This window comes from Peromyscus eremicus, chromosome 8a (genome assembly GCF_949786415.1).
Source record: "Peromyscus eremicus chromosome 8a, PerEre_H2_v1, whole genome shotgun sequence".
Classification (NCBI taxonomy): Eukaryota; Metazoa; Chordata; class Mammalia; order Rodentia; family Cricetidae; genus Peromyscus; species Peromyscus eremicus.
In genome coordinates, this window is record NC_081423.1 from 87,988,798 (window position 1) to 88,007,514 (window position 18,717).

At 50.6% G+C, this 18,717-nt stretch overlaps 2 protein-coding genes across 6 annotated transcripts in view; one reads left to right on the forward strand and one right to left on the reverse strand.

Annotated features, from left to right (window-relative positions):
* The window catches only part of Map3k3 (mitogen-activated protein kinase kinase kinase 3), an 80,861-nt gene extending 66,565 nt beyond the window's left edge, over positions 1 to 14,296 (forward strand). Inside the window, exons 7-16 of one of the 2 annotated variants that reach the window (XM_059271961.1) lie at positions 645 to 778; positions 3,500 to 3,573; positions 6,132 to 6,199; positions 6,404 to 6,496; positions 7,108 to 7,299; positions 7,939 to 8,087; positions 8,693 to 8,824; positions 9,293 to 9,422; positions 9,892 to 10,069; positions 11,704 to 14,296. In XM_059271961.1, coding sequence (XP_059127944.1) covers positions 645 to 778; positions 3,500 to 3,573; positions 6,132 to 6,199; positions 6,404 to 6,496; positions 7,108 to 7,299; positions 7,939 to 8,087; positions 8,693 to 8,824; positions 9,293 to 9,422; positions 9,892 to 10,069; positions 11,704 to 11,932 — 1,379 coding nt within the window. In that variant the 3' untranslated portion in view covers positions 11,933 to 14,296. The remainder of the gene's footprint in view (positions 1 to 644; positions 779 to 3,499; positions 3,574 to 6,131; positions 6,200 to 6,403; positions 6,497 to 7,107; positions 7,300 to 7,938; positions 8,088 to 8,692; positions 8,825 to 9,292; positions 9,423 to 9,891; positions 10,070 to 11,703) is intronic. The other variant, XM_059271962.1, reaches the window with a different exon arrangement.
* Positions 14,297 to 15,912: 1,616 nt separating this feature from the next.
* On the reverse strand, positions 15,913 to 18,717 carry Limd2 (LIM domain containing 2). Of its 4 annotated transcripts, none has more exons than XM_059269768.1 (5): positions 18,322 to 18,717; positions 17,242 to 17,336; positions 17,054 to 17,098; positions 16,832 to 16,971; positions 15,913 to 16,731 (listed from the first exon to the last, which is right to left on the reverse strand). In XM_059269768.1, the coding sequence occupies exons 1-5, from the start codon at positions 18,446 to 18,448 to the stop codon at positions 16,572 to 16,574; spliced, it is 567 nt and encodes a 188-aa protein (XP_059125751.1). In that variant the 5' UTR covers positions 18,449 to 18,717; the 3' UTR covers positions 15,913 to 16,571. The 4 variants fall into 4 exon arrangements, with proteins under 4 accessions (XP_059125751.1, XP_059125754.1, XP_059125753.1 ...); XM_059269771.1 differs by lacking the exon at positions 18,322 to 18,717 and adding an exon at positions 17,951 to 18,028; XM_059269770.1 differs by lacking the exon at positions 18,322 to 18,717 and adding an exon at positions 17,719 to 17,870.

An 18,717-nucleotide genomic window follows, 5' to 3' on the forward strand; every position in this document is an offset into this window, starting at 1 on the left:
GCATCTGCTTGTATTCTTGCGGTATATTTCCCAATTTTATGTATCTAGGATTGAATTGATCATTTTCCTAGGTTCTTCCTTGGATAGGAGGAAATGGCATTGGTGCCCAAACGAGAGAAAGAGGAAGATGTGACATTATCAAGAGAAGTGACATTATGAATAATATATAAGAACATTAAAGTTTTTATATTATTTTTGTGTGTGTACACACATGTGCACCAACATGCCACAGCATGTGTGGAGGTTAGAGGACAACGTGTAGGAGTCCTCTCCTTCTATCATGTGGATCCTGGGGAATGAACTCAAGTTGTCAGGCTTAGTGACAAGCACCCTCATTTGCTGAGCTATCTCAGGGTCCTAAGAACATTTTTTAAAAGCTGGCTAACTTCCAACTTATGTCACATAGTTCTGATTGATGTTTTGTGTCAAGGTTCTTAGTTATATATGTTCTAGTACTGTCCCATCTCTGAAAGTTACTTTATAAGGAAGGGATGTTTGCTTCCTCAAGCTGAAGATGCCGGCTGTGGTGCCATGACCATCTGCGTTACATCCCTGATCTCTCGGGCCCAGTCTTCTAGCTGGCTCTGCTCCTCTTGTGCCACATGTTGGCTCTATTGTTGAAGGGTATTCTTTGTGTGCTCTAGGCTCCCAGAACCCTGGCCGAAGTTCTCCTCCACCTGGTTATGTACCTGAGCGACAACAGCACATTGCCCGACAGGGGTCCTATACGAGCATCAACAGTGAAGGCGAATTCATCCCAGAGACCAGCGAGCAGTGTGTGAGTATGGGGGCCAGGATGTACTGACCTGTTCAGACCAAGACTGTGATGAGGACTCTCAGTGATACATTACAGACCTAAGGAATTTGATGCCCATACCACTTTTTTGAAAACCAATCCTGCCCCAAGATGGGTTATTCCTTTGAGGGACCAAAGGTCAGTTCTTTTTAAAGATAAGATCTAAATTTCTTAACTTTGCTAGTGTTAGGTGAACACTTACCAGTATTCCTCTTTGTGGCCTCTCACTAGGCCCCTTGCAAAACACCACTGTATATACTGTTTGTGGACTTCTTACAATGACCTATTCTCATTCAGCATTTTTAACTATGAACAAGCCTGAACTGACAGATTGTTTTTCATTGGCTGTACACTAGTTTTTCTATTTCTTTATGAGACAGGGGGGGGGGTTGTAAATTAGACTGTAGGACTGGTAAAATAACATGATTTTGCTAATAGATGAATTAGTTATCTATCGTTACATAACAAATTGTCACAAATTTTGTCTTAAAATATATACCTTTATTGTTTTAGTGTCTTTAGATGGGGAGTCCAGACATGACTTAACTGGTTTGTTTGTTTGTTTTTCTCATGGTCTCACAGGGCTACAGTCAAGGTCCTCTCCAACTGCGTTTCCATCCTGAGCTTAGAGTTCTTAGCACAGTTTAGTTCCTTGTGTTTGGTAGGATTGTGGCCCCTTTTCTTTGCTAGAGATTGTTCAAGGATTCTCTCAGATTCTAGAAGCTGTTTGCAGTTCCTTATTATCAATCTCACTTAAAGAACTAAGTTCTCCAAGTTTCTGGAATTTGACTTACAAAGAGAAAATTTCTAACAGATAAAATAGCCAACAGAAGGCTAGATAGATGGCTCAGGGAACTGCATTTGATTACCAGCATGTCAGGCAGCGTGTCTCACATCTGCCTGTAATTCCAGCTGGAGGAGGTCTGACACTGTCTTCTGACCTCCATGGGTGTTTGCATCTATCCCCACACATATATATACATGAACACATGAACAAAAAAAAAAGTTAAATCTTTAACATGGAGATGGGTTGGAAAGATGGCATAGCAGTTTAAAGTCCTTGCTGCTCTTGTAGAAGACCCAAGTTTGGTTCCTGTCACCTATACTGGGTAGCTCACAACTGCCTATAATTTCAGCTACAGGGGATCTGGCGTCTCTTCTGGACTCAGTGGGCTCCTGCACTCATATGTGCATGCACATGCACACACACAATTTTTTTTTTTTAAGATTTATTTATTTCTTATGTATGCAGTATTCTGTCTGCGTGTATGCTTGCAGGCCAGAAGAGGGCACCAGGTCTCATTACAAATGGTTGTGAGCTACCATGTGGTTCCTGGGAATTGAACACTGGACCTCTGGAAGAGCAGTCAGTGCTCTTTACCTCTGAGCCTTCTCTCCAGCCCCCTTTCCGCCCCACACACACAATTTAATACCAGCCTATATGGGGTTTTACAGGAAGCTGATTCCTGTAACTTTCATTATTCAAAACTATATGGGCTGCAGGAAGCCCTTTACACTCTTCTTCTTTCTGTGCTCCCACTTCCCAGGGGATTTCATATTTAGAGCAGTAACCTTAACTGCCTTCAGCTGCAGATTTCTTTCCCGGTCAGAAAAAACTGACCATCCATCTATATTGGCCATGTACAGACTTCCCTTTTTTGTCATTCCCTAAACAATATAATTTAACAACTTAGCACAGCATTTACATTATATTATTACATATCAAGATGATGTAAAGTGTACCAGAAGATGTATGTGTAGTTTACCTACAAATACTGTATTATCTTTTTTTTTTAAAGATTAATTTACTTATTATGTATACAGAAGAGGGTGCCAGATCTCATTACAGATGCTTGTGAGCCACCATGTGGGTGCTGGGAATTGAACTCAGGACCTCTGGAAGAACAGTCAGTGCTCTTAACCTCTGAGCCATCTCTCCAGCCCTGTATTATCTTATATAATGGACTCTGGTGTCAGCAGGAATCCTGGAGCCAATCCCCATGCATAGAGAGATGACTGTATTTTGAATTTGAAGGCTGTGCTCCCATCCTTACCACTCCTCTGTCAGGAGAGAAAAAAAAAATGAAGCCTTTAGGTTAGGAAAAAATGTCTATTATGAAGGGTTTTTGTTAATGCATTTGACTCGAAGCTAGAAAAATATTTTAATTTACATAGATATCTCTTACCTCTGCTTTAGAGCCAGGAACTGGGAGTTTGTTTTTTAGCACCAGCTGTTTACTCATAGTTTTATGAGTTTAGAAATATGTCTCCTAACCTTTCTTGGTCTGCAGTGTTCCTCTGTGAAATGAGGTAATGCCTGTCTTTGTAAATTATGAATTATAGAGTATAAACAGAAACTAAGTTCCCACCCAAACTCCACTGGAAACTTGTGCAGGGCAATACCATTTCAAGTGCCAGGCAGTAATGTTGATGGGCCAAGAAAATGCCAACAAGAAAAGCAGTGTCTCTGCTTTGCTCTTTTGGCAGAGTTCCTAGGGATGCCAGCCAAACATTTTCCATCATCCTAGAAGCTTGCCTTTCAAACTAAGGGAGAGAATGGTACCTTATACCCTTCTTCCACTACATGGGGAAACAAAGACACGTCCATATTTTGACAAAAAGGACCACTTGCCAGCTCTGCCTGGGTCAGCTGGCTGGGATTTGAGTAGAAACTGTAGTTTGATTGTGTGGCTTGCCTTACAGATGCTGGATCCCTTGAGCAGTGCTGAAAATTCTTTATCAGGAAGCTGCCAATCCTTGGACAGGTCAGCAGACAGGTATGGAGGTGTGGGTGGTTTGGGGGCCTAATAAGTAGGCATTTTTGGAAAGGTTTTAGGAGTAGAATTGACTAGTCTATGTCTCTGATACAGCCATAGGCCCAGGATTAAAACAGTGTGCTTTTTGAGAGGCCCTCAACTTCCCAAACACTCCGAGAATGTTTGGGTGCACAATAAAATAAACTTAATAATAGCTTAGAAGAACTGTTTGCTGTGGTGTCCCCCGTGCTCTGTCTTTTGACTTTACACATGCTATAGTCTGCCTACCTTTTTTCCCACATCATTACTGTGATTTGGATTGAGAAGCAATTGCTTATTGAAATTTGGAAGAAAAATTCAATCTCACCCATAGGTTGGTCTGTCTGTTCTGTCTTTTCTTTCTCTAAATGTTTCTGGTTAAATAAGAAGCTAGCTTAGAATAATTAGAAAACAGAATATCCAGATTGCCTAACTTAACTCTTATCTCAGAAAATTTGTTCTTACACTCTTAGAAGTCAGTGCTATTTTTTTATATACCAAACAACTGTGTGCTTTACGTAGTGGTGTTGAGGGCGTGTTGTGTTATTTTGCTTTGTTTTGTTGAGACAAGTTCTCACTAGATATCTGGTCTAGAACTCACAGTCTTCCTGCCTCAGTTTCCTGTGTGCCATAACCTGGCGTGTAAGGGTGTTTGGAGGAGGCCTTTACCTCTTTATGTCTAAGAACTCCTTTTATTAGGGGTTGGGGAATAGTCTGGGGCTAGGAAACAGGAATAACTAACTAAATTCCTTCCTTCCTTCCTTCCTTCCTTCCTTCCTTCCTTCCTTCCTTCCTTCTTTCCTTCCTTCCTCCCTCCCTCCCTCCCTTCCTTCCTTTCTTTCTTCCTTCCATGATCAGTTGATGAGGGTACTGATCTTGTGACTAATCACCATTTTCTTCTAGACATGACAGAATACTTAGATAGTTATTAATATGTAGGTTTCTTTGGGACTTACTCTCCAATTGGAACAAAAAGGTATCAGTAAATACGGCAGGAGATGCTACAACTGGCCAAGGTCTCAGCTAGAACAGAGACTGATGAAGTTATGGACTATCTGAAACTTTGTGGGGTCAAGGGAGGATGGTAGTCTAGTTTTTTTGTTTTGTTTTGTTTTGTTTTTTTTGGTTTTTTGAGACAGGGTTTCTCTGTGTAGCTTTGCGCCTTTCCTGGGACTCGCTTGGTAGCCCAGGCTGGCCTCGAACTCACAGAGATCTGCCTGCCTCTGCCTCCCGAGTGCTGGGATTAAAGGCGTGCGCCACCACCACCCGGCAGTCTAGTTGTTCGAAAGTAGGGGCAGCTCTCCAAAACTGTCTTGAGAGTTTCTGACCTGTGACCCCCTCAAAAGATGCTTGGGAGGACTAGGGAGATGGCTTGGTTAGTAAAGTGCTTGCTGTACAAGCACATGAAACAGCTGGTACAGCACTGCACATCTGTAATCTCAGTGCTGGGAAGGTAGAGACAGGAGGATAACCGAGGCTCACTAGCCAGCCAGTCTAGCTGAATCTGAAAGTTCAAGGTTCAGTGAGAACCTCTGCCTCTAAAAATAAGAGGGAGAACAATTAGGAAAGATACCAAATTTCCGCCTCTGACCTTCACATGCACACATACATCCACATAATACATGCGTGTGCACACACAAGGTGCTTGCATGTCAAAGGTCATTCAGATTTAACTGGATGTTGAAAAGGTAGCTACTTCCCTCTTAGCTTCTTGGTTTGCCCATCTCTAAAATGAGATGGTAGTCTAAATGGGGGTGGGATGGGGGGTCCTGGAAACAGAAACAGACTGGAGTAGCATACCGGGTCTTGAGTTGACTCTTTTGTTTCCCGTCTGTGTCCTTGGGCACAAAAAAAAAAAGGAGTCTTGTTTTTAACCTGCAGGTGATCACTGAAGACAGCAGCTGCTCAGTAACTGGTACCTGCTATTACTTTTATTATGTGTCCTACCTTACAGAGGTTTGAGGATTAAGTGAGGAAAAGCTCACTATGTAAAATAAGAAAGTATTTTTGTCAGGCAGTGGTGGCACACACCTTTAATCTCAGCATTCAGCAGAGGCAGGTGGATCTCTGAGTTCGAAGCCAGCCTAGTCTACAGATTGAGTTCCAGGACAGCCAGGGCTACACAGAGAAACCCTGTCTCGAAAAAACAAAACAAAAACAAAAAAAAATAAACAAATGAAAAGAAAAGAAAGCATTCTTTACAGTTCTTTTCATTATTACTGCCTAGGCCAAGTTGGTTTGTTGTTGTTTGGCTTGGTTTTTGCATCTCTTCACCTGGTATAGAGATAGGAGATTAGGAAAAAGGCCAAGAATGGAAAGGGGATGAACAGCCAGCGTGGAATCCATAGAATAGGTAGTTTTTGCTCCTGTTTGGCCTCAGGCTAGTGCAGCGGGGTGGTGAGCACCAGAGACCAGGCTCCAGGCAGCGTAGCCTCCCTCCACCTCTCCCTCTCTGAGCACTTAGATACTCTTCCTTCTGCTCTTTGGGCCATTCCAGATGTGCACCGAAGTTTATTTTGTAGTCTTTCGTTTTTTTCCAGCCCATCCTTCAGGAAATCACAAATGTCCCGAGCTAGGAGCTTCCCAGACAACAGAAAGGAATGTTCGGGTAAGTTCCACAGAGTCTAGGTAGGTACTGCAAGAGTTGGGGAAGAGTGTCTCGTTGGGACCACAGATGCCTCTAAGTTGGGAAGCCAAAACTGTATGGTAATTTTCCTGGAACTGCTACTCTAAAGTCTCAGGAGCCTAGGAGCTTCAGTGACTCATCCATATTGACTCACTCACAGTCTAGTAATTCTCCTGTCTTCCTCAGATCGGGAGACGCAGCTCTATGATAAAGGAGTCAAAGGTGGAACCTATCCCAGGCGCTACCATGTGTCTGTACACCACAAAGACTACAACGATGGTGAGTGCTCTACACTGTCCCCTGCTGGTTGGCTAGTGAAAGACCACCAAACTTTTGCCTGGAAAAAAAAAAATCACCAAAGGAGGGTTTAGGGGCTGGTGGAAAGGAAACCAGGTTCTCCCACCTCTGCGTTTTCCCTTATTCCTGAGGCACTGTGCCCAAGGCTTGAGGGCAGAAGAGATAGGGGACTAATCAGATACGGGGGTGGTGTCGGTAGATGAAGTTGCTGCCACTAGAATGCTGTCCTTTGAGTACACATATATTCCAGGGTGCCATCTCTCTAATGCCATTTGCTGCCACAGCAGCAGATGAACTAAAGCTGTGGCAGAAGGATCAGGATAGGATGCTAAACAGAACACACGAGCTGTGGTTTGCCCTTTTGTTGGGCCTGAGGATCAGTCTTATGCCTTCCCTGTGTTCAGGGCTTCTTTAACCAGACAACTTCCTAATCAATGCTTTTGTCTTGATTCTTTGGGAGCTGGGACAGCAGCCTTTCTGGCATGAGTGAGGTGGGATGCACCTGACCTGGTTGTCACTGCTGTCTCCTTTGTACATCTGGGTTTGTGGCCAGGGATCTGACTTGCTCTGTCCTTATTCCTGCACTTTTTTAGGCAGAAGAACATTTCCCCGAATACGGCGGCATCAAGGCAACCTATTCACTCTGGTGCCCTCAAGTCGCTCCTTGAGCACAAATGGCGAGAACATGGGTGTAGCTGTGCAATACCTGGACCCCCGTGGGCGCCTGCGGAGTGCAGACAGCGAGAATGCCCTCTCTGTGCAGGAGAGGAGTGTGCCAACCAAATGTGAGAAGTGTCCCTGGCTAGGAGAGTGCTGTGGGTGCTGAGACAAGCTCCAGGGACAAGGGCTCAGCTGGGCCACCGTGGCACCTAGTCTCAGTGACAGGCTGCTCTGGTCAGAGCAGTTGTGGAGGAGGCACCACACCCTAGAATGGAGAAGCCATTTCTTCTTCCTGGTCTTCAGTTTTCCCGTGTTTAAGCTAAAGGGTACACTCTCAGTCCTCACCACACTCACTTCTTTAGGAGCAAGCTAGGCATGATGGTGTATACCTGTATCTCAGCACTCAGGAAGCTGAGCAGGCCGGTCGAATGCTTGAGGCCAGCTTGAGTTTCATAGTGAGTTCAAGGCCAGCATGTGTTACACACCAAGGCCCTGTCTCAAAAACCAAGAATAGATGAAAAGCATGTTTAGGAGCTTTGAAAGTAAAGTTGTTTGATCAGCACAGAAAGCCATTTTACCAGTCCTCTGCTTCAGAACTGTCCTTGAGGTCCTGTTGACCAAGGCCTCGGGCTGCCAGACAAGGAAGGAGTGGATGGTGTGGGTACAAGGAGGATCTGAGCAGGGTTCTGTGATTGTCGGTAGGACAGGAGGCTCCAAGTGCAGAAAGTTCATGATCTAATGCGCTCTCTTGCTCTTCTCTATAGCTCCTAGCGCTCCAGTCAATTGGCGTCGGGGGAAGCTCCTGGGTCAAGGTGCCTTTGGCAGGGTCTATTTGTGCTATGATGTGGACACAGGACGTGAACTTGCTTCTAAGCAGGTCCAGTTTGACCCAGATAGTCCTGAGACAAGCAAGGTATGGCCTTCCCCACACACAAACCTCCAGTCCCTCCCTCTAGCCAAAACACGTACTGAGTACTTGCCTAAGGTGATACAAGTTACTTCCCATAACTTCCTCCCAAGCTTTCTTGCTGTTTATCTTAGACCTAGCCAAGGGGTGAAGGGCTAACATCCCAAAGTGTGTGGATCCCCTAGGAAAAGAACTGCATCCATGCTGAAGTCCTAGCAACCTAAACTGAGATATGACCAATTTCCCAAAGGGCACTTTTTGGACCCGTTCCCCAGACAGAGCCTTGACCCAGGAGGAAGCTATGGAGCTCACCATTTGTTCCTTTGGAAGTAGGAGTCACATAGTCTATACCTCATTTGAACAGACCAATAGTTACTTTAAGCAGGCTTCTGTAGCCCTCCTTCCTGTTTGCCTCCCTCTGGGTAAGGAATGCTGCATCCCAAGGGTCACCCAGCATTGTGGCCAAGGGCCAGACATGGGGAGAGTTTGCTGTTCTCCAGCTGAAGTTCCCAAAGAAGACCCCTATGAATCATAGACTAGGGCAAGAACAGCTGATCCAGGTGGTCAGAACTGGGCCCTGAGTAGCCAGGTGACCAGTGGTCCCTCTCCAGGAGGTGAGTGCTCTGGAGTGTGAGATCCAGTTGCTGAAGAACTTGCAGCATGAACGCATCGTGCAGTACTATGGCTGCCTGCGGGACCGCGCGGAGAAGATCCTCACCATCTTCATGGAGTATATGCCAGGGGTATGTGCCCTTGGGTGCATGTGGGATTCACACCAGAGGGCTAGTAGCTGTGGGGGTGGGTCACCCTTGACCTGGGCCTGGCCTGAGGAGGTTCTGGGAAACCATGTGCAGTGATGGCAGGGTTTGATGTCAAGAGGGCCCTGCTTTGGGCTACAGAGAGGGTGTGAGATGAGAAACGTCCCAGGTTCTATCTAACTTGAGGGTCCTGGGGGGCTGGTTCAAGTAAGCACAGCCTTTGCCTGGAACAGAGGGTCTCTTCAGCCTGGTCTTGAGTCCTGCTTGCTTGAGATAAGGACTGCTTCAGGTTTTTCCTAAGCTGGTTGATGGCTCCTGCAAAAGTGACCCATACATGCAAATGAGACTCAGTGAATCACCACTCTGCTACAGTACGGGGGACTGCAAATAACCTTGTCTCTGCTCATAAGCTAGCCCCTGAGGGGACTCTCTTGACTCCTTGTGGTCTATTAGGGCTCTGTAAAAGACCAGTTGAAGGCCTATGGAGCTCTGACAGAGAGTGTGACCCGCAAGTATACCCGGCAGATCCTGGAGGGCATGTCATACCTGCATAGCAACATGATTGTGCATCGGGACATCAAGGGTGAGTAGAGGTGAAGCTGTGGCAGAGCCATCAAGGTTCAGCCAGACCTAGTGGTGCACACCTTTAATCCTAGTGCTTGGAAGGGAGGCAAAGGCAAGCAGATCGCTGTGAGTTAGAGCCAGCCTGATCAACATAGTGAGTTCCAGGCCAGTCAGGCCTCCATAGTGAGGCCTAGGTTCAAGGCTACCAATCACTAACTTAACTGCTCTGAGCTTTCTGAAAAATAAGACCCCAATTGCTTCCTTAATTGAAGATAGGTGTAAAAATTGGTTGAGTAGTGTGGGGAAAATACCCTAAAATGCAAATATTGACTATGTGAGGCCTTTTATACTGTGAGGCCTCTGTGCAGCTTATACCTAAGTCAGTGGTGGCCCTAGCCTTCCCACTGGCCTTCAGTCACCTGGAAGGGGAGATAAAAGAAAAATGTAAGAGGGTCCAAAGTTGTAGCCTCTGCCCTTTCGTGCCTTAGGAGCCAATATCCTCCGAGACTCAGCTGGGAATGTGAAGCTTGGGGATTTTGGGGCCAGCAAACGCCTGCAGACCATCTGCATGTCAGGGACAGGCATGCGCTCTGTCACTGGCACACCCTACTGGATGAGCCCTGAAGTCATCAGCGGCGAGGGCTACGGAAGGAAGGCAGACGTATGGTGAGCACTGGGGTGTCCCAGGAACCTATCTCCCTGCCTAAGCTGAAGATTCTCTAAATCAGATATGAACTTGTGGACTTGACAGTATGAGAAAGAGGGACTGAGGACCTATTCTTGCTGGCTTGTTGCACCCAAGGCTTAGATTCGGGGTATGGGGGCGGGGCGGGTGTAAATGGAATGAATTTTGATCCCAAACAACAAAGGGTTATTGCTAAGGACTTAGGCCATGGGGGTCAAAATCTTTCATATTTGCTGAACTTCTTTAAGAAGCAGGGTTTGGGCTGGATGTTGTGGCACCTTTAATTCCAGCACTGGGGAGGCAGAGGTAGGTGGATATCTGGGAGTTCAAGACCAGCCTGGTCTACAGAGTGAGTTCCAAGCCAACCAGGAACATAATGAAACCATTCCTCCAAAACAAAAACAAAGCAGGTTCTGTGGCTACGGAGGATGGGATGATGGTTAAGAACACTTGTTGTACAAGTATAAGGACCTGAGTTCAAGTCCTAGCTCTCACAGGAGAAGCTAGGCATGGTTCCTCATGCCTGTAACTCCAGCATTGGTAGGCAGACACAGGTGGATCCTGAGAGCTCTCTGGCCAGCAGTCTCACTGAAAAAGCCAGCTTCCATTTCAGTGGGAGACACTGTCTCAGAGTGGTAAAGCGGAAGAGACACTTGTCCTGCTCTGGCTTCTGCATATACAATACAGACACACTCAGATGCATGTCACACACACACACACACACACACACACACACACACACACACACACAGCAGTCTCTAAATCACAGTAGACTCAGCTCTTCTTGTACTCAAACAGTTTGCATTTGATTTACTTAACTTTTATGTCTATCCTCAGAAAGGACCCAAGAGTTACAAGAACTTCTCTCCTTGGAAAGTTATCATGGGTTGTCCTCCAGAAGTGTCTAAATCCTAACTGCCAAAACCTATAAACGTAACCTATATGGCAGCAGGGCTTCTGTAACTGTGAGACATTATCCTGAGTTATCTGGGTGGGCCTGGGGTAATGATGAGATCCTTAGAAAAGCAGGTCAGAGTGGGTAGTGGGAAATGTGGCAAAGGACAGTCAAGGAGTGAGGGACCAGAAGCTAAGAGATGCAAGTGAGCTTAGGGTAGCTATTGCTTAATAATTTTGTGTGTGTGTGTGTGTGTGTGTGTTTTGAGACAGGGTTTCTCTGTGTATCCCTGCTGTCCTGGAACTCACTTCATAAACCAGACTGGCCTCGAACTCAACAAAGATCTGCCTGCCTCTGCCTTCTGGGTGCTGGGATTAAAGGTGTACGCCACCACCACCTGGCACTTAATAATATTGAATATGCTAAATACACACAAGGCCTTGGGTTCAGTGTCTCACATGAGAAAGATATAGACAGGAAGAAATGTAGACATCCCCCAGAAGCTGGAAAAGCAAGGAAGTAAGAGCTAGCAACACCAACAGGAAACTAATCTAGTTCTCTTGGAGTCTGTCGGTACTCTTTCCCAGTCTCAGTAAGTACCCTTAGCTTGGTCTGTTTGCCCTTCATTGTGACCTGAGAAAGATACCTCCTTTCCTCACAGCTGGTAGGGTGGCTGAGAGCCTGAAGCTGGCTGACAGGTGACAAGGTTCTCTCTTCTAGGAGCCTGGGCTGTACTGTGGTGGAGATGTTGACAGAGAAACCACCTTGGGCAGAGTATGAAGCTATGGCTGCCATTTTCAAGATTGCCACCCAGCCTACCAATCCTCAGCTGCCTTCTCACATCTCAGAACATGGCAGGGACTTCCTGAGGCGCATTTTTGTGGAGGCTCGTCAGAGACCCTCAGCTGAGGAACTGCTCACACACCACTTTGCACAGCTCGTGTACTGAGCTCTCAAGGCCATGCTGCTGCCAGCTGCCAGCTGCTGAGCAGGCAAGGGGCTGCTGTCGGGCTCAGTGAAGTTGCTGCTGCTTCCAGGCAAGGCTAAGGACAGCGGAGCTTGGGTCCAGCCATTGTTTGTCTGTGCCCCTCTGTCACTGGGACTCAAAGCCTGGATGGGATAGCTGTGGCATCAAGACTGGGAACCCCAGCCTGTAAGACCCAAGAGCTCCAGCATCCTAAGCACAATGTGGAAGGGAAGGGGCTGGGAACAGTGTGCAAGACAGCCGTGGCCTCAGTGTGTCCTAACACTGCGGTCAGCACTGAAGCCAGGAGGGACTGGGGCACAGGACTTACTCAAGGATATGAATAGTGTTATTTCATTCAGAGTGTTACTTTGATTCTCCTCCCAATGTTTGGAGACTACCAGAGTGTCTATGGGCTGCATGAGCCCACTCAAGCCTGAGGTAAAGCCCAGCATCCCCCAGCCATCAGAAGGTAGAGGTGTGGGCTACTCTGACTTAGAGCCTCCAGGTGTGCTTTGCCAGTCCTGTCTTTTACCAAAGATGAACGAAGCAAATGTTATGCTGCCTTATTCTGGGAAGGAGGAGGCTGCCCCCATAATCAGGGCCTGAGAAATGGAGCTGCCTCCAATAATGGGGAAGCCCAGTCTTGTCAATGCAATTGTCTGTTTTACAAGTTGGAGTCACTCTTATGCTCTTCCCAGTTTCTAAACTGGAGACTTTGCCCTCTGAGCTCTGGAGACCCATGTGGGCTTGGGCCTTGGGCTGGACTGGGAAGAGCTGATGGGATGGCCTCTGGCCTGGCATCTGTTCCCTCACTGGAGCAGAGAAGGTAGGCAACACAAGTCAGGGCACCTGGCTCTCGCCCATGGGGCAGTTCAGGAAAGTCTAGGGGCTGTCTCAGGTTGTCTGCATGTCAGGCCTGAGCCCCCACCACCAACCATGTCCAAAACCAGCTCTGTTCCTTAGCCTGCCTTGCCCAGTTGTGTTCTCAGCCTCATTCCTTGTTCCTCCCACCAGGGAGGATGCCAACAGGGGTTGTGGAGACTCCAAGCCGCTTAGAGATGGCCATATTTACCTCAGCCTGGGCGCTGGTCCTTTCTTCCAGCCCCTTCCTTCCCCTCCAAATGTGCCTCTATTGCTACAGCTCCTCCCTCCCAACTCCCATTTCTTGGGAGTTGTCATTAAAGGAAAAAAAAAGCCAGTGCCCAGGGGTGGGCATCTCTAGGGAGCTGGGGATTAGCGCCAGGCAGCTCCGCCAGCCACGCCCACTTTCCCCATGGGCACAGAACAAGCCAAAGCCTTCGTGTGTGTTGACGATGCACTTTTATGAATGTAGTTTCTATCGCTGTTTTTAGCCTTTTCACATCATGTAATGTGAGGCCTTGTACTTGTTAATTTATATCTCAGATCCATATTTGATGGTTTTTATATATATCAATTCTAGACTGTTACCGGTGATGGACTCCTGAAGAGAGAACAGAAATTGAAAGCAGCTGGTTTTGCAGATATGTGTGTTGCACGGTGCCAATTGGGCCTGGGCCCCTCTGTTTTATTTCCTTTCCCTCGGGGGTCTGTCAGGCACCCTCTAACTGCTCTGAAGCCAGTGAGTAAAGTCCTGCTTCCACCTCAGCCTTTGCCCAGGGTGGGGACTGGCCCCTCTTCTAGACCAAAGCTGCCAAGAGGTAGCTCGGCCTCTCCATGACCCCATCCTGATGGCTGTAGCACCCCTTAGCCTATCCCCATCCAAACCTCAAGAAGAAACAGAGCTTAGTGGGCCGACAAGATGTCAGAGGAGACCACTCTGCTTGTCCCAGGTTCAGGCTCTCACAGAGCCCTCCCCCCAGGGGGTATCTTACCTCAGAGGGAATGTTTCTAAAATGAACTTAAAAGTAAGCCAACAATCCTGCACTCCAAAGAAAAAAGACCCCTTTTTTTGTGCCAAAAACTGTGGACATGCTAGCTCAGCATCTTCAGGACCAAGCTATTAATTTATTTTTTCTTATTAATAAATCCAAATGAGAAGTCGTGGGGCTCTAGGATGGGCCCAGAGGTTCTGAAGGATGGTCTCCTAGCAGCCCTTGGCCTGCTGTGCGAAGTGCTGTACCACCATTCGTTCATCATTCCAGGGGTTCATCCGCTTTGGCCAGCCCCACATGGAGGGACCAGGCCTGGGTCAGGTGCATGCTGCCCCCCTCTGTCCCTCCCCTCCCCCAGCTCTGTCTGTCTGAATTGTGGATTGTGCAGAAGAACCTGCAGCCATAGTTAGTTGGCTCTACCTTGACTGAGGGCTTGCAGTGCAAAGCCAGGCCAGTGCATTACTTACAATAAAAGGGATCATTTATATCGGAAGGGTCCTGTTGCCATGCTTTGGTGGTCGGTGGAAACTTGGGATGGGATGGGATGGGAAGGGTGGGGGTGGGATGCCTCACGCCAAGTCTAGACCCTTAAACAGAACTTGAAATAGCTGCCAAAAGTGGGGTCCTGCGTGACGTGGCCAAGTGTCCTTGCTAGCCCGGGTGGTCCCTCTTTCCTCTCCTTCCTTCTTACCCTAGTGCTCCACTGAGGCAGCACTGTTGGTCTGTCTGATCTGAATACATGCCTTTGTTTTTGTTTTTTGAGACAGTCTCACTGTGTGCTCTGGCTGCCCCAGAAGTCAGTATAGACCAGGCTGGTCTCATGCTCACAGATACCCACCTGCCTCTGCCTTCTGAGTGCTGGTGTTAAAGGCGTGCACCACTATGCCCAACCCTGCCACTGTTTGGTTTGTTTTGTAGACGGTTTCACTGTGTAGCCCTGGCTGGCCTTGAACTCAGAGATCCGGCTGCCTCTGCCTCCCCAGTGCTGGGATTAAAGGTGTGCGCCACCACTGCCCGTTCTTAATTGCAGTGAGACCATCCTTGTCCCCACAGATCCAAGTGCCCACCTGAAGGAACAATCCAATGGTTCCTCTGCCAGTAGGACCAGAGGCTTGATTCCCTGGAAGTCTTGGCTCACTAATTCATCTGTCCCATAGGCGGTTTGCGGAAGTCAGGACCGTAGGGCCTGAGGCAGGACAGATGAGACTTCCGCCGAGGGAGTTCTCTGCTGTGAGCTGTCATCTTCAGTGTGCAGGGCTCTCAGAAGAGCAGTTTGTCCCTGAATGACCTGACACGGCAGTTGTGACCTCTCACTTCCCAGAAGAGGCTCCGGGAAGATGACAGACATAAGAAAAGGGTGGCAGTGCTCAAACTTAGCAGCACTTGCTCGTCTGTGGATTCCCACCATTCCTTGCAGATTTCTAGGGCAAAGGGCTAGGAGGAAACTGGACAACTGGGACCAGCTAGCAGAAAGGCAGTCAAAGACAGTCTTGGCCAATCGGAGGGGTTCTGCTTTGCACCCCACTCAAGTGTAGTAAGTTAACCTCTGAAGAACTGCAGTGAGGCTGTGTGGGCGCTGTGCAGGCCTTTAATCCTAGCATTTCTGAAGCAGGCAGGCAGATGTCTGAGTTCTAGGCCAGTCAGGCTACATACTAAAGTGAGACGCTGTCTCAAAAAAAACAACAAAAAACGAAAATTGGTTTTTTGGTGGAGCTTGGCTTCTCTTCAACAACTCCAAGGGTACATTGGGATTCCAGGTTTTTTTGTTCGTTTGTTTTTGTTTTTGAGACAGGGTTTCTCTGTGTCGTTTTGGTGTCTGTCCTGGATCTCACTCTGTAGACCAGGCTGGCCTCGAACTCACAGAGATTCACCTGGCTCTGCCTCCTGAGTGCTGGGATTAAAGGCGTGCACCACCGCCGCCTGGCTTGGGGGTTCCAGGTTTTGACAGCTTGACACCCGGAGTTGGCAGAGTCCTGTTTTTCAAGCTGATACTTCTTGGACAAGCATCACCCAGCCTATTCAAGGCCAGGAGTATTATGGGCTGTCTCCCTTTCCCATAGCCTACCTGCCACAAAGCCCCCCATCAGGCCACATAATAGAGAGTCAAGATCTGTTTAAACATGTTTAAAACAGGGTTGATCACAACAGTCAGAACATCACAACAGTGAAGAGGAGGGACCGCAGCTACTGCCGACCCTGTCAGCTGAGGCTCCAGCAAGAACGTGAGTTCTGGGGCACAAGGGGCCCCCAGACCCCAAGGCTGTGGGCGGTCTGTCTGGCCTCTTTCCCAGCCCCCCCTCCCCCACCAGTGAGGTGGCATAGATGAGGCCCGGCAGATGGCACTCTCCCTCTTCCAGTCTCTGTGGCTCAGAACCAGGCTAAGGGCAGAGGTAGATGGGGAGACACAGGGGGGGTGCACAAGGCCCAGGTGGCAGTGTGGGAGCTTGGGACCCTGAGGAGGGCATGCTGACTCCTTGCTGGAGAAAAGGCACCTAAATGGGGAAGCTGGGCTTGTGGGCCTCCCAGGGAGCCGGGGGGCGAGATGAGATGATGGTCCGAAGAAGCAGTATGGTGAAAAGTCAATTCTGCTTCCCAGACCTCTACCTCCTATGGGGAAAGTAAGGAATCCTGGAGCAGAGCCCTATGCCTGAAACCTGTCTGAGGGACCCCCATCCCTTCCCACCCCGCTTCCCCCACAAGCCCAGATCAACCTCCTTCCCACCCGCCAGCTGTAGGCCGTGTGCGGAGGGAACGGATGTCAGAGGGCCTCAGGCTGTCTTGGTGCCTGAGTCCACCTCCTTGTGGGCCCAGAGCTCCTTGTGCTGTTTCCGGCCAAACCCCTCATCGTAGTTGCCTTTGCTCTTAAACAGCTGCTGAAAGTGAGGTTTGCAGTAAAATTCACCGTGCAGTGCAGCATAACTGCCCAAGCTGCGGAAGCAGAGAACAGCTGGGTCAGTCCAGGGCAGGGCTGGAAGGCAGGGCAGGGTGGGCGAGTTGAATGGGCAGGCAGGGCAGGGCAGGGGCGCACCTGAGTTTGGTGTGGCAGTGTTTGCAGCAGAAGCAGGAGTTGTGGAAAATGAGCTTGTCTGCCACCAGCCGCTCCATAGGGTACACAGTCTTCTGGCAGGCTGCACAGGTCTCCTTCACCTGAGCCCGCAAGCTAAAGGACTGGAGTGGGAGGAGGTACACTCAGCAAGAAGCCCGCCGGGCCGACCCTCCCCTCCGCCCACACCCACCCTTGGGGCCCTACCTTGGAGCGCTGCACCGAGCTGCTGCCACTGCTGCCTTTGGCTTCCTGGGGAAGAGGAGCAGTCAGAGCGGGGTCGCCTCTCCGGTGGCCCAGCCCAGATCCCAGGGGCACTCAAGTGGTGGCCGAGGGTGCCAAGCAAACAAGCCGCTCCTGTCCCCTTTACCCCTCCCACCTGGCTGGTCACCTACATGAGAGGGGGTGGCCTGGGCGGCTCCGGCAGCCTGGAACATGGCTCTTCGGAGGTGCTTGGCGGCCTGGGTGGAGACGCGGCGCCAGGAGGGTTCTGCAAGGGGAAGTCAGTCAGTGGGGCCCCAAGAGCCCTCCCCCATCCTGCAGGCCGGGGTGTTTTTAGGCAGGGGGTTGAGGGGCTGCGGTTGGGACTTTCCCTAAGTCATTTCCTGTTGCTCTGGGTCTTGCCACTTCCGCCCCTCATCCCCCCTCCTCAGCCTGCCCGCCCCTCATGCAGCTCCCCAAGGGGTACGGGGTCCCTGAGTGGAAACATATGTGGGGAGAGAACAAAGTTAGCGAGAGCGGCCGGGGACAGGGGGCTCCGCGGGGCCTGCGTGTGCTTCCCACCGGCGGAGACCCCGCCTGGGGTGAGGGGAGGTCAGCAGAGGTCCGGCCCGAGCACCGCCTGACCCCCCGCTTCCCCGCACCGGGCTCACGTCCAGCCCCTGGACAGCGCTCGGCCCGGGCGGCCTCCCCGCCGGCCGGCCGGCCTGCGCCGCCTCCCGCGCCTGCTCCTCAGGACCCCAGACCCGATCCCACCCCACCACGGGCCGGCCCGGCGGGACCGACGCGAGCCTGGGGGTCCCGGCGAGCGCTCCGCGCGAACCGCCAGGCGCCGTCGGCCCCGCAACGCTCCGCGCCCCTCCCCCCGGCCGCCGTGGGTCTCACCGGGCCCGGCCTGCGCCGCGGGGCGGGGGTCGCTCGCGGGGGGACCGCCTCGGGTGCGAGAGGCGCGGGCGCGAGCTGCCGCCGCCGCCGCCAGTGGTCCCCGAGCGAGCGGCGGCCGCCGCCTCGCCGCGGCGCCGCCCCCGCCGGCCCCCGCCCCGCGCCCGCCCATTGGCTCCGCGCGCCCGGGGCCGCCTCCGGGAGAAGCCGCCGCCGACCCCCCTCTGCGCTTTGTCTCTCCCTCGCTCGCCATCCCCCCGCCTTTGTCTGCCCCCCGCCCCGCTCTCGCAGCCCGCGCTCGCCCGCCTCCCGGAACCGGCCTCCCCTGCCGCTCGTGGGGAACGGACGGCAGCGGCGGGGACCGAACAGCACACCTCGGGCGGGGATGAGTCCAGCCTCCGGCCGCCACACGAGGCACTCCCCGCGCGGACCTTCAGAAATGCGTCCGGGCCTTTCGCTGCCTCGGTTTACCCGTTGGCCGTTGTGAAGGCCGAGTCCCATTAGCTCCGCCCCCGCCTTGCGCTCTGGGCAAGGGTTAGGGTTAGCCTGAGCTATCCCACCGTGGGGACTCTGAGGCAGGTCCCCGGGCAGCCACGGGTTGTAGAGAGGAAGATGGAAGCAGCTCGTGGTCCCTCCACACCCCGATGTTAGGCCAAGGTGGCCCGTGGTGGGCCGATGCCGCCACGCGAGGGGTGTGACAGGCCCGCCACCCCAGAACTCCTACAGCTGCGTGGTCTCGGAAAGCACCCACTCCCCCAGGCCGGGTATCC

What these genes read in the sequence shown, in the direction of transcription:
- Limd2 (XM_059269768.1), bottom strand. Translation starts at nt 18,448, where the DNA reads ATGGGACTCGGCCTTCACAACGGCCAACGGGTAAACCGAGGCAGCGAA. An exon ending in GCTCGGTGCAGCGCTCCAAG is followed by an intron (nt 16,972 to 17,053) that starts GTAGGGCCCCAA and finishes CTCCCACTCCAG; the next exon opens with TCCTTTAGCTTGCGGGCTCA. An exon ending in CACTGCCACACCAAACTCAG is followed by an intron (nt 16,732 to 16,831) that starts GTGCGCCCCTGC and finishes CTGCTTCCGCAG; the next exon opens with CTTGGGCAGTTATGCTGCAC.